The sequence below is a fragment of the Pseudophryne corroboree genome, chromosome 11 (genome assembly GCF_028390025.1).
Source record: "Pseudophryne corroboree isolate aPseCor3 chromosome 11, aPseCor3.hap2, whole genome shotgun sequence".
NCBI lineage: Eukaryota > Metazoa > Chordata > Amphibia > Anura > Myobatrachidae > Pseudophryne > Pseudophryne corroboree.
The window spans coordinates 79,648,748-79,663,956 of record NC_086454.1 but is presented as its reverse complement, the minus strand read 5'-3'; the positions used below and the strand labels follow the sequence as shown (position 1 = coordinate 79,663,956).

Genomic DNA, 15,209 nt, shown 5'->3' with positions numbered 1-15,209 from the left:
AGCAGTGAGCTATAGAATCGCTTTACAATATCACATGAGAACAGCTGGACCTCACACCATCCTGTTACAGAGAACAGCAGAGAACCGGTCCCCACAAATAGGCTGGCAGTGGTCATTTGGCAATTGGATATTCAAATATACCTAGAAAATGAGTATTGGTCATTAGTATAGTTATATATTACTGAGCACAATGGTGCGGCACTTGATGGGGCCTCTGTAGCTACATTTAATTACAGTTACCTGTCTTGGTTTGTGCGTTGCCAAATATTTCCCCCCATCTGCAATGACCCTCTTTTCAGCACAAGTAAATGTAAAAGAATACAGCAAGTGATGGGATGTAGTTATGTGACCGGGGGTCAGGAGACCACGGTCACAATATCGGCACCTACATCCCGATCCCTCACCATCCCAACGGTCGGCATGCCAACCAACAGTGACTATTCCCACTAGCGCGCTCGCCCCCCCCCCCCCCCCCGCCATCTAAAAGCCGGGATCCTGACATCGGTATTGTAACCGGCGGTCAGAAATACCCAACCCCAGGTGACTTGTGTCTTCCTGATTTTCTATGCCCAGAGTGCTGCGGGTCGGGAGCACTACCAACTGAGGAGGAAAAAGAGTGCTAAAAACACCCATGAATAGGTAAATATTAATGTAAACATAAAGAAGATACAGCCACTACATATGCTGACTAATATGTCTTTATACGTACCTTATACGACAATTAATTAGCCCCATTCAAAACTGTTCCAGTGGTTATATTACACAGCCTAACAAAAAAATAATTTTGGGTTACTGAATTCAAAAATGAGAGCAGTTTTTCGAATGGGCTCTAGTTCTTGATATAATGGATACCCCCAATTAATAGGAAACTTAGCCATAATGTGTGCATCTGGGAATCTACTGGAACATTGTAGAAAGCGAGACACACAAATACACCAGTTGTTCACTATGCTAGAATATTCCCCCCTGCATATATAAATGATCGACCGCCCAACCAGCAGTCAGTTGACAGTTGAGCAGTTGCATTGTCTACTGTGTGTTTCTTGTATCAGCAGCGTAAAGTTACCCCTCAATTGCCCTAATATGATTGCCAACATCACGAGTGCTGATCAGTTGCTATCATTAGTAACTAGAATACTTGTTTGGTTTTATCAATTAACTCAACTTTGAACAGAATGTCTCTGAAACATGGGGATTTGTGTGTGTGTGTGTGTGTGTGTGTGTGTGTGTGTGTGTGTGTCGGGAGTGGACTCTGCTGAGCAAAGCACACTGTAATTAATATATGTAAATTTGGGTGAATTGGACATGCAGTTCTAAAACCAGGTAGTGGGGTCTATTTATGAAGCAGTAAAAAGTGTGGAGAAGTGAGCCAGTGGAGAAGTTGCTTATGGTAACCAATCAGCACTGAAGTAACATTTATAATTTACATATTATAAAATTATACAGAGCAGCTGATTGGTTGCCATGGGCAACATCTCCACTCTTTTCACTGCTTCATGAATAGACCCCAGTGTCTCTTGGATTAAGTAATATTTAAGAGTCCACCCCACCAGTTTGTTACAAAGTACACCAGCCATCGTCCTGTGGATTTTGGTTAAGAAATGTCTCAGTGACACTGCTAGTTTGTAGTGAATAGATACGTCCCCTACTCAGAACTATTGGTTCAGCTCACAGAACGAACTAAAAATACAACACGTGTATTCCATGGGTGGATACTAGAAAATGGAGACACCAGCAGTGGCTCACTGGGACCATCTTAAAACCTTCACAGGACAGACATAGGGGCATATGTATCAAAGCTTGGAGACATACAAAGAAGAGAGGTAAAGTATCAACCAATCAGCACCTATAATTTTTCAAACACAGCCTATAAACAGTCAGGAGCCGATTGGTTGGTACTTTATCTCTCTCTGCAGACTTATCCCCCATTATACCAGAACCAGGTTTATTACGCCTTGCCTAACACAGCTGCAGTGAAACCATTTATGAAACCACAAATAATGACACTTTTGCTCTTGTCTTGTGTTTTCTTGTGTGTTTGCTCAACTCGTAATTACTCGGCAAAATAAACAGTGGTTTGTAACGCAAGTCTAAAGTAGCCGGCGATATAATAGGCCAGTGTGACAAAGTGAAGGGTTTCAAGTCGTTTAATAATAATACAGAAGAAAAACACAAAACAATAATGTAGTAGAAAGCAAACACTAAATCACTTTTTAAACAGCAATGCAATTTACACCTCACTTTAGAACTCATCCCTACGACATCAGTCTACACAAATGCCACCAGCTAAATGAGGCATAATTTGTGAAACGGATACCTTTCATCACAACCTCGAGCGGGAAAGGTCATTAGATATAGGATATCTAAGTGAACAGCTTATCCCTGCTTCATTACTGATAATTAAGGCAAGTAATATTTTCTTGACGGTAATGTGTCCAATATGAGATACTGACTACTTTGCATAAAATAGACATCAGTAACTCCGCAGATAAAAAAACATAAGTAGCTATGTAACATGGTTTCATTATTTTTATTCTTAATTTCCTTAAAGAATTAGCCAGTTTAAAAAAGCATAATGACTGTCATGAATTCCAGTTAAATGCACTGATTAAACTCACTAATATCAATGACTCTATGGGTGTGTATAAATAATCAGGGCATCCTCACTAGCCGTTCCTTAAACCTTTAGTCAGTTGCTAAGTGATCTGTAATAAACGAGTAACAATAATAAACCAGTGATACTATTTTAATCACTCAGCCAGTAACCAGCTTCCATTGTACGTTGACGATACAGTGGTTGTGGTTTCCATTTAATGGGGAACTAATGTAATGTTACAATAATCCTGTTCAATATTGAACATTACATCAAGCTGACCTGGCAAAAAGGGGGTGACAAAGGGGACAATTATACTAGGCCCCGTGGTTCAGAGGGGCCCCAAGGATTAGCCGTACAAAATACGGGGGCAGTATAGCCTATTAGCACTTTTACATTGTCTGCTTTGTACGCCAATTAAGTAAAAAACAAAACAAAAAAACAATTAACGTCCACACCATCCATCCATCCCAGACCCCCCCCCCCCCCCCCCCTCCGATAACTTGGCCAGGTGATCCCACCTGCATGGTCCTTCCATGCCTGTTACAGCTGCCGCCGAAAAACAGAGCATCCCTGAGTCCAGCAGGAAAATCACCACGTGTGTGTTTGTATACATATATATGCAGGTGGTATTCAGTATACCGGTTGTTGGGATCCCAGCGCACAGTATACCGGTGCCGGAACTTCGACAACCGGCATACCCACACTTTTTCTCCCTCTTGGGGGTCCACGACCCCCCTGGAGGGAGAATAGAACCGTGCCCGCAAGGGGCTCATTTGCACTCGCTCCGCTGTCGGCAAGCCAGAATGGCCCTGTGGCCCCATTAGTGTAATGGGTGGGTGATTACAAATTGATGTCAGTGATGTGTCCTGAGTTTGCACTCAGTTTGAAATATCTCCTATGTATTTGCCCAGATCTGTGACTTTGTGACTCATTTGTTAACGCTGGACGGAGTCGCAATGCTGGGCGGAGTCACAGATCTGGCGTGTTGCCCTCCCCCCCACTCCTGCTGTGCTCGCTGTGTGTGACGGGCCCACCCTCCCTCCCGCTCCTGCCTCTGTCCTCAGTGCTGTCGGTGATGCTCAGTGCATTCCGCCGGCACGTGTGCGAGCCGCAGTCGCTGAACCTGGTAGTGCTGTTGTGCTCTCCCCTCCTCCCTCCTCCACACGTGTCCCGGCGGCGGTGCAGGAGAGGCAGACGAGCGATCCTTGTTTGTCCCCGTGATCACACCATCCGCCGCCACGCCTCCACCTCCTCCTCCCCGGCACGCCCGCGACCACGTCCCCGCACCTGCTGCTCCACGAGCCCCGACACATGCCTGGACTCCGCCAGGTGATAAATCAACCGCCGGACTGCGCCCTGTAACCAAAGGGGGAGAGAGTCCAGGGAGGGAGGGGGACACCCACGCCTGACATCTTCCCTGTGTCTGTGTATGAGTAATAAGCCCCCAGCACACACGCTGAGTATGTGATATTATATCAGGGGTGTGTATAGTCAGGGATAAGCTCTCACCACACACACTGAGTATGTGATCTTATATTAGGAGTGTGTATAGTCAGATATAAGCAGGGATACACACTGTGTATGTGATATTATATATGGGGAGGGGTCTGTATAGTCATATATAATCTGCATTTCCCTATATCTTCCCTACCCACCTGTATTTCTACAACACCTCTATAACACCCTGCGTGTCCCTAGCCTACCCCACCTGCCTTTCTGTATGTCGTTTTGAACGCCCTGCATTTAAATATGCCCTTCTTACCTGCTTCTTTCTATGTCTTACCTACTGTACGCCGTCTGCCTGCGCTCTCCCTACCTCCCTGCATTTTTGGATGATCTCACTGCTTATTTCTAAATTATGTACACATAACATATTATTAACACACTAGGTCATTCATCCTGCTCTGCGTCCGCTCTTCACGCCGTCGCACGGGCCTACGCCCCCTTAACTATCGCACACCCTTTTCCACATAAAATATGTAACCACTTCCAACATTAGCCTTGAATGTAATACTCCATATAATACAAATATTGCCCGGCCAAAGGACGTGCAGGGGTTAAGGGGGAGCAGCCCCTTACAACGGTGTGAAGAGCGCCCGTAGGGCGCGATGAATCGCCTAGTAATAACATATTTGAATGGCCAAGTGTGTATCCCTAAAATGTGTGAGCTTGTTCCTAATTACCATAAAGGAAATATTGCCTTTTCTGTATAGCCCCAACTGTATTGACAACTTTAAGGAAAATTATTTTTTAATGGCTACCTGTGTGAAAATAAATCTCAATGGATAATACTTTGGTCATAGTGATCAATACACACTGGATAACTATACTTTACTCCTAGCTTTGTCCTCTTTTCCCTATTGTGTTCACCCACAGGCCGAGATGTAATGCCGGCCAAGCTCGGATATTTTTTTAAAGGGGCAATCATGTACAAAGCTAAACCATGGCTTGTACATGATTGCCCCTTTAGAAAAACGCCCGCACGGCAGCTGAACTCGGACTTCATTACATCTCGCCCATAGATTGCTCATATGAGCAAGGCCATCTCCCTTTCTCTACATCAGGGGTAGCCAACCCTGGTCCTCAAGAGCTACCAACAGTTCACGTTTTCCAGGTCTCCTCACAGAATAACAAGTGAAGTAATTAGCTCCAACTGTGGATCTTTGACAATGTATCAGTGAGTAATGGTGAGCTGGAAAACGTGAACTGTTGGTAGCTCTCAAGGACCAGGGTTTGGCTACTACTGCTCTACATAATTATACTGCTCAATAATGTACTTATGTAAAATTATATTTTACTATAAGCCTTGGGAAATGTTTCCTTTATTCAATGGCACTCCAATGTGTAAAAATAAGATTTTACTCACGGGTAAATCTATTTCTCGTAGTCCGTAGTGGATGCTGGGGACTCCGTAAGGACCATGGGGAATAGACGGGCTCCGCAGGAGACTGGGCACTCTAAGAAAGATTTAGTACTACTGGTGTGCACTGGCTCCTCCCTCTATGCCCCTCCTCCAGACCTCAGTTAAGGAAACTGTGCCCGGAAGAGCTGACATTACAAGGAAAGGATTTTGGAATCCAGGGTAAGACTCATACCAGCCACACCAATCACACCGTATAACTTGTGATAAACTTACCTAGTCAACAGTATGAACAACAACAGAGCATCAAACAATGGATGCCACCATAACATAACCCTTTATTAAGCAATAACTATATACACGTATTGCAGAAAGTCCGCACTTGGGACGGGCGCCCAGCATCCACTACGGACTACGAGAAATAGATTTACCGGTGAGTAAAATCTTATTTTCTCTAACGTCCTAGTGGATGCTGGGGACTCCGTAAGGACCATGGGGATTATACCAAAGCTCCCAAACGGGCGGGAGAGTGCGGATGACTCTGCAGCACCGAATGGGCAAACACAAGGTCCTCCTCAGCCAGGGTATCAAACTTGTAGAACTTAGCAAATGTGTTTGAACCCGACCAAGTAGCTGCTCGGCAAAGCTGTAATGCCGAGACCCCTCGGGCAGCCGCCCAAGAAGAGCCCACTTTCCTCGTGGAATGGGCTTTCACTGATTTTGGATGCGGCAATCCAGCCGTAGAATGAGCCTGCTGAATCGTGTTACAGATCCAGCGAGCAATGGTTTGCTTTGAAGCAGGAGCACCAAGCTTGTTGGATGCATACAGGATAAACAGTAAGTCAGTCTTCCTGACTCCAGCTGTCCTGGCTACATAGATCTTCAAAGCCCTGACTACATCAAGCAACTTGGAATCCTCCAAGTCACGAGTAGCCGCAGGCACCACAATAGGTTGGTTCAAATGAAAAGATGACACCACCTTCGGCAGAAATTGCGGACGAGTCCGTAATTCTGCCCTGTCCATATGGAAAACCAGATAGGGGCTTTTACATGACAAAGCCGCCAATTCTGACACACGCCTAGCCGAAGCTAAGGCCAATAGCATGACCACCTTCCACGTGAGATACTTTAGCTCCACGGTCTTAAGTGGCTCAAACCAGTGGGATTTCAGGAAACCCAACACAACGTTGAGATCCCAAGGTGCCACTGGTGGCACAAAAGGGGGCTGAATATGCAGCACTCCCTTAACAAACGTCTGAACTTCAGGAAGAGAAGCCAGTTCCTTTTGAAAGAAAATGGATAGGGCCGAAATCTGGACCTTTATGGACCCTAATTTTAAGCCCATAGTCACTCCAGACTGTAGGAAGTGCAGGAACCGGCCCAGCTGGAATTCCTCTGTAGGGGCCTTCCTGGCCTCACACCAGGCCACATATTTTCGCCATATAAGGTGATAGTGTTTTGCTGTCACGTCCTTCCTAGCCTTTATCAGCGTAGGAATAACTTCATCCGGAATGCCTTTTTCCGCTAGGATCCTGCGTTCAACCGCCATGCCGTCAAACGCAGCCGCGGTAAGTCTTGGAACAGACAGGGCCCCTGTTGCAACAGGTCCTGTCTGAGAGGCAGAGGCCATGGGTCCTCTGTGAGCATTTCTTGCAGTTCCGGGTACCAAGTCCTTCTTGGCCAATCCGGAACAATCAGTATTGTTCTCACTCCTCTTTTTCTTACGATTCTCAGCACCTTGGGTATGAGAGGAAGAGGAGGAAACACATAGACCGACTGGAACACCCACGGTGTTACTAGTGCGTCCACAGCTATCGCCTGAGGGTCTCTTGACCTGGCGCAATACCTTTGTAGCTTTTTGTTGAGACGGGATGCCATCATGTCCACCTGTGGCAGTTCCCATCGATTTGTAATCTGAGTGAAGACTTCGTGATGAAGTCTCCACTCTCCCGAGTGGAGGTCATGCCTGCTGAGGAAGTCTGCTTCCAGTTGTCCACTCCAGGAATGAACACTGCTGACAGTGCTTGCACGTGATTCTCCGCCCAACAAAGAATCCTGGTGGCTTCCGCCATCGCCACTCTGCTTCTTGTGCCGCCCTGGCGGTTTACATGAGCCACTGCGGTGATGTTGTCTGACTGAATCAGCACCGGTTGGTTTCGAAGCAGAGGCTCCGCTTGACTCAGGGCGTTGTATATGGCCCTTAGTTCCAGGATATTTATGTGCAGACAAGCCTCCTGACTTGACCACAATCCTTGGAAGTTTCTTCCCTGAGTGACTGCCCCCCATCCTCGGAGGCTCGCATCCGTGGTCACCAGTACCCAGTCCTGTATGCCGAACCTGCGGCCCTCGAGAAGGTGAGCACTCTGCAGCCACCACAGAAGAGACACCCTGGCCCTCGGGGACAGGGTGATCAGCCGATGCATCTGAAGATGCGATCCGGACCACTTGTCCAACAGATCCCACTGAAAGATCCTCGCATGGAACCTGCCGAAGGGAATGGCTTCGTACGATGCCACCATCTTTCCCAGGACTCGCGTGCAGTGATGCACCGACACCTGTTTCGGTTTTAAGAGGTCTCTGACTAGAGTCACGAGCTCCTGAGCCTTCTCCGCCGGGAGAAACACCTTCTTCTGGTCTGTGTCCAGAATCATGCCCAAAAAGGGCAGACGCGTCGTAGGAATCAGCTGCGACTTTGGGATATTCAGAATCCAGCCATGCTGCTGCAACACTTCCTAAGAGTGTGCTACGCTGATCAGCAACTGCTCTCTGGACCTCGCCTTTATGAGGAGATCGTCCAAGTATGGGATAACTGTGACTCCTTGCTTTCTCAGGATCACCATCATTTCTGTCATTACCTTGGTAAATATTCTCGGTGCCGTGGAGAGCCCAAACGGCAACGTCTGGAATTGGTAATGACAGTCCTGTACCACAAATCTGAGGTACTCCTGATGAGGTGGATAAATGGGGACATGCAAGTAAGCATCCTTGATGTCCAGAGACACCATAAAATCCCCCTCTTCCAGGCTTGCAATGACCGCTCTGAGCAATTCCATTTTGAACTTGAATCTTTTCAGATAAATGTTCAGGGACTTTAAATTCAATATGGGTCTGACCGAACCGTCCGGTTTCGGTACCACAAACATTGTGGAATAGTATCCCCTTCCCTGTTGAAGGAGGGGAACCTTTACCACCACCTGCTGGAGATATAACTTGTGAATTGCCGCTAACACTACTTCCCTTTCCATGGGGGAAGCTGGTAGGGCCGATTTGAGGTAACGGTGAGGGGGCATCACTTCGAATTCCAGCTTGTATCCCTGAGACACAATCTGTATAGCCCAGGGATCCACCTGTGAGCAAACCCACCGGTGGCTGAAATTTCGGAGACGCGCCCCCACCGCTCCTGGCTCCACCTGTGGAGCCCCAGCGTCATGCGGTGGATTTAGTGGAAGCCGGACTTCTGTTCCTGGGAACTAGCTGTATGGTGCAGCTTCTTTCCTCTAGAAAGGATGCACCTCTGACTTTCTTGCTTCTTTGTGAACGAAAGGACTGCATTTGGTAATACGGTGCTTTCTTAGGCTGTGAGGAAATATATGGCAAAAAATTGACTTCCCAGCCGTAGATGTGGAAACTAGGTCCGAGAGACCGTCCCCAAACAATTCCTCACCCTTGTAAGGTAAAACCTCCATGTGCTTTTTGGAGTCGGCATCACCTGTCCATTGCCGAGTCCACAGGACCCGTCTGGCAGAAATTGACATTGCATTTATTCTAGAGCCCAGTAGGCAAATGTCCCTCTGGGCATCCCTCATATATAGGACAGCGTCTTTTATATGCCCCAGGGTCAGTAAAATGGTATCCTTGTCTAAAGTATCCAGTTACTCAGACAGATTATCTGTCCATGCTGCTACAGCACTACACATCCAGGCCGACGCAATTGCCGGCCTCAGTAGAGTACCTGAATGTGTATAAACAGACTTCAGGATACTTTCCTGCTTCCTATCGGCAGGATCCTTTAGGGAGACCGTATCCTGTGACGGCAGGGCCTCCTTCTTAGATAAGCGTGTCAGAGCTTTATCTACCCTAGGGGAGGATTCCCAGCGCATCCTGTCCGTTGGCGGAAAAGGGTACGCCATAAGTAACCTTTTGGAAATCAGCACTTTCCTATCGGGGGAATCCCACGCTTTTTCACATAACTCATTTAACTCATGTGAAGGGGGAAAAGTCACCTCTTGCTTTTTCTCCCCATACATATAAACCCTCTTGTCAGGGACAGGGTTTACCTCTGATATGTGCAATACATCCTTCATTGCTATAATCATGTAGCGGATGGCTTTAGCCATTTTAGGCTGCAATTTTGCATCATCGTCATCGACACTGGAGTCAGAATCCGTGTCGATATCTGTGTCAACAATTTTGGATAGTGGGCGCTTCTGAGACCCTAACGGCCTTTGCGCTGTAGGATCAGGCATGGGCTGAGACCCCGACTGTCCCAAGGCATCAGCTTTATCCAACCTTTTATGCAAGGAGTTTACATTATCATTTAACACCTTCCACATATCCATCCAATCAGGTGTCGGCGCCGTCGGCGGAGACACGTCATTCATCTGCACCTGCTCTGCCTCCACATAGCCCTCCTCGTCAAACATGTCGACACACGCGTACCGACACACCACACACACAGGGGATGCTCTATATGAGGACAGGACCCCCACAGGGCCTTTTGGAGAGACAGAGAGAGAGTATGCCAGCACACACCCCAGCGCTATATGACCCAGGAATCACACAGTAACTTAGTGTTTACCCAGTAGCTGCTGTATATATGATTAAAGCACTAAATTTATGTGCCCCCCCTCTCTTTTTACCCTCTTTCTACCGTGAGTCTGCAGGGGAGAGCCTGGGGAGCTTCCTCTCAGCGGAGCTGTGGAGAGAAAATGGCGCTGGTGAGTGCTGAGGAAGAAGGCCCCGTCCCCTCAGCGGCGGGCTTCTGTCCCGCGATTTTGTGTAAAATTAATGGCGGGGGCTCATGCATAATACAGTACACAGATGTATATATGCTTCTTTTTTGCCAGGAGGTAATCAATTGCTGCCCAGGGCGCCCCCCCCTGCGCCCTGCACCCTACAGTGACCGGAGTGTGTGGGTTAGTGTGGGCGCAATGGCGCACAGATGCAGTGCGCTACCTCATATGAAGACAGGAGTCTTCTGCCGCTGATTTTGACGTCTTCTTGCTTCAACCCGCCGGCTTCTGTCTTCTGGCTCTGCAAGGGGGACGGCAGCGCGGCTCCGGGAACGGACGACCAAGGTTAGGTTCCTGTGTTCGATCCCTCTGGAGCTAATGGTGTCCAGTAGCCTAAGAAGCGCAACCTAGCCGCAGCTAGTAGGTTTGCTTCTCTCCCCTCAGTCCCACGTAGCAGAGAGTCTGTTGCCAGCAGAAGCTCTCTGAAAATAAAAAACCTAACTAAAATACTTTCTTATCAGCAAGCTCAGGAAAGCTCACTAAAATGCACCCAGCTCTGTCCGGGCACAGATTCTAACTGAGGTCTGGAGGAGGGGCATAGAGGGAGGAGCCAGTGCACACCAGTAGTACTAAATCTTTCTTAGAGTGCCCAGTCTCCTGCGGAGCCCGTCTATTCCCCATGGTCTTTACGGAGTCCCCAGCATCCACTAGGACGTTAGAGAAACAGGCTTCTGCTGGGGTGAGACTAAAAAAGATTGAAGTTGAAATCCTCTGTCATTTTGATATGTAATCTATACAATATAAACGAGCATTTGCTCGTGGCTTCGCTCGCATGGATGTCTGTTATTGCTCATCGTAACTAATTTTAGAAAGACAGTAGTGCCATCTAATATTGTGATGTATATTTTATATTGTACACATGAATCACAAAATGTCTGTGTGAACAATATTTGCAGGGCTACGAACTTGTGAGCAAGTCACCTAAAGCTGCCCGTGGGAGAAACAGCTGGTCCTGAGATCTATGCCTGCAGCCCTGAGTGTTTACCATTGCGACTTGATGATCGTCATAGCGAAGCAGATGCTTACAGGAAACTACAGGCACTTGATTTGAAAAGGAAAATTGTTGGAGATAAGGGGTATATGTGGTATAAACACAGTCTCACTTGCACCACATCCCGTTAGAATTTATGCCTCAATTAGGTTCCTCTGCAGAGCAGTCACTTTAATTTGGTTTCCGTTGCATAACGTGGGCGTAGTCAACTTCCTCAGAAGCATGACCGGAACAGCAACTTTCAGTGTGCCGAGTGTCAAGGGTCCGCTTACAACTTTATTGCTCCTCTCCCTGATGTCACATCGCGATCATACATACCTTAGTTTCTTTCTAGATCACTAATACCCCTTTTCCACTTGTAGCACGGGTCGCAGCCGGGAACCTGACATGGCTGCGACCCGTGCTACAGTCCCCTTCTACACTAGCTCCACCAACCCAGCTTATTGCCGGGTTGGTGACGCTGCTGCCGACGACGCAGCAGGGGCGGCGCTGGGAGACCACATGATCTCCCAGCGCCGCCCTTCCATACACTGTGAACGTGAGCCGTGTCGCAGCGAAACGTCTTCCGTTCACACTACACAGTTTACCGCGCGCCCCTGCGCAGTTACCCGTGTTTTTAGAGCTAGTGGAAAAGGGGTATAAGCTATACAACAGTGTAAACTCGATCCAAATTTATACAGTAGTTTTTGTGTGATGCCGAAACGGACAAAAACACAAATTTTTTTCATCTCCATAGTTCATAAACAGTCCCTAGAAATATATTTCTCCCAAAAAATAAAATTACATTAAAATTGCTATGTACAGCCACAACCCTTTCAGTTTTTTTTTATTTATATAGATATTTTTTAATAAAGTAGCTTAAAGTGGGCCCATTACCTACAAACAAAATTTTAGTGGCTGAACAAGATTCAATAGAACGCAGACTAATCAGTAGACTGTAAGCTTGCGTGCAGGGCTTTGCTACCTCTATGACCGTTTGTTATCACCCAGTTTTGTTTATTCACTGTTGTTTCCAACGGAATTTTGCTGCGCTATATAAGAAACTGTTAATAAATAAATGAATCAATAAATAAATAGGAGCCAGTGAAAGCACTCAAGAACGAGGCATTTTGCACCTCGTGCCCCAGTGATCTCACTACAGAATTGATATGCTGCATTCAATGGCTTCACGTTTCAACCCACATAATGGCTACATCCAGTGTGTGTAGGATACACTAAAGGCCCATATAGACGGGCCCATGTGGGAGAGATGTGTGCTGAGCGAACCGCTCAGCACACATCTCTCCCGCCGCTCAGCACAGCGCGATCTGTGCTGAGCGTGCGGGGGTAGACGGGGGTGCCGCTCATTTCACCCAGCGGGTGAAGTGAGCGACCCGCTAGATTGGCCTGCACGGCCTGCATTGGCCTGCACGGCCAATCTAGCACCAGCGCTAGCGATGCGCGGGGCTGCGCATCGCTATCGCTGTAGGGGGTACACACGGAGCGATGGGATCAGTACGTAATCCCGACAGGGGTGGCGAGTGGAACGCAGCCCCTTGCTGGCTCACTTCACTCGCCACGCTGCAGGCACGGTGCCTCGCTACGCTCGGCACACTATTATATTCTCCCTCTATGGGGGTCGTGGACACCCACGGAGGGAGAATATGTCGGGATTGTGGCGGTTGGGATTCCGGCGTCAGTATTTCGACTGCCGGGATCCCGTCCAGCAGGATGTTGACCGCATCCCGGAGCGATAATGCTCAAATTCTAAGCAATCTAGTCAGATTGCTTAGAATATCGCTCCGTGAGTACCCCCCTTAACTGAAAGAAAAAAAAAGAAAAAATGCAGCCCAGTCTTGAAGATTTACCCTGCAGCAATTACTTACTGCTTACCTAGAATGTTAATTCTGTCGTTTGTCATTTTCACAGTGCACGCTATTCTAAAAGTTGCTCTTTTTTGTGGTTTTAACACAAACACAGTGATTAAATTAAAGAATTAATTATGAGATCTGTAAGATCTAACTTTATAATAAATGCATGTTGGAACTATATATATTGTTGAACTGTCAGTCAAAGATACAGTAGAATTACCAGAGTGACATTAAAGTCACAATACCACCTTTGTGGCATTGTATAGATAGTTGTACATTGTGTCTGATTGACAGATGAACAATGTGGTGGTGAGAGGAAGCTATTTAGTTGCACATATTAGAAGAAGCAATAATTAATTGTCTAAGTGGATGGGGCATTCAGTTGGGGGATTGTAAACTTTATAAATGCTTAAGGGCTTTGTGTGTAGAACAATTGTTTGGGACTCTGCGCAAGACAGTCCTGCAAAACGCTATATATAAATCATTTACAAGCCAGGTATATCAAGGCTGGAAATATCATTTAGTGAAAGCATTATTAAAATGTAGCACTGATTAACATACTATGTTATTAAATATTTTGTAATTATAGAGTGGGAATATCCGTACAGATCTGTCTATATACACACCATATATTTATGATTGCAAATTAAAGAGGAATAATTAGGATTTCAAACCCTGTGATATGACTATATAGGTTACGGTGACATAATTTGAATAATGACTTAAATGGAAAAAAAACCCAAGTATATATATTGCAAGTGTTCTTGGTTCACTAGCTACTGTACTTACCTTTTGGGGATAAGACTCTGGCTAGAACTGAGGAAGTAGCCAGGGCAGAGGAGGGGACAGGGTTTGGAGAACTCTATATTAGCTCTATACTATTGCTTGTGGTATAGTTATAGGGAATATTGCTTTCTACTAATTACATGAGAATATCGGACCGTGTGGCAGATGTATTAACCTGGAGAAGGCATAAGGAAGTGATAAACCAGTGATATGTGCAAGGTGATAAAGGCACCAACCAATCAGCTCCATTATGTAAATTAACAGTTAGGATCTGATTGGCTGATGCCTTTATCACCTTGCACATATCACTGGTTTATCACTTCCTTATGCCTTCTCCAAGTTAATACATCTGTGCCCTTGCTATTTGCGAACACAATGGGAACCCATTCATTATATTTCTTTATCAATATATATCGCATCAATAAGGATTTTTTTTTTTCAGTTGCTGATCATAAATGTGCGTGTGCCGACTCTGCGGTTCCGATATGAGGCTGTGCAATTTATCACACTAGCATAAAGTCACACATGTGCAACACCCGTTTGAGAAAAGGGCACATTAGTGGAGGAGACTGCAGGAGAGGGATATGAAAATCCCCCTCCTGCGTTATTACCTTCATAGGAACAAAGCAGATATGGTGTCAGCTATCAGGGGCAAACTCCGGTCTAGGACCAGATTGCAAACCTTATTAAGAATAATTGGAACATTTCTCTTCATTATAAAATTCTTCAGTCTCCTTTGGATCATACTAAAATACTGTATTTATAGGGTTATCTTCATGGTGTACTGTATTCCCCTATATTACCATAGAAAACTTTTAAGGTCACTTCTTTATTCCCAGTCAGTGCTCTCATCTAGCATGTACAGAGAAATGTTCCACAACATCTATCACAATGGGTACCTTTTGCCCCATCCCAAGTTCTTGATGGGTGCATAGGATACTAGTGCTTGCCCTAGATGTGGAACGTCCAATGCAGCCTTTTTACATTGCACTGTATGTGGGACTGCCCCCTTATAAGACGCGTTTGGTCTTTGGTGAATAGGTATGGTTCTATGTATCAAGTAAACTATCTCCGCTTCCAGCAGAATGGTCAATTTTGGGTATTCTGCCACCAT

General features: G+C 46.3%; 1 protein-coding gene across 3 annotated transcripts in view; it reads right to left on the bottom strand.

Annotated features, from left to right (window-relative positions):
• ELP4 (elongator acetyltransferase complex subunit 4) overlaps positions 1 to 15,209 on the bottom strand; it is a 563,638-nt gene that overhangs the window by 78,862 nt on the left and 469,567 nt on the right. The window contains exon 10 of one of the 3 annotated variants that reach the window (XM_063944453.1): positions 744 to 767. The exons of the other annotated variants lie outside the window; for them this stretch is intronic. Within the exon in view, the coding sequence (XP_063800523.1) occupies positions 759 to 767 (9 nt within the window). The 3' untranslated portion in view covers positions 744 to 758. Of the gene's footprint in view, positions 1 to 743; positions 768 to 15,209 lie in introns of those variants that run through there. 3 annotated transcript variants of the gene reach the window in all.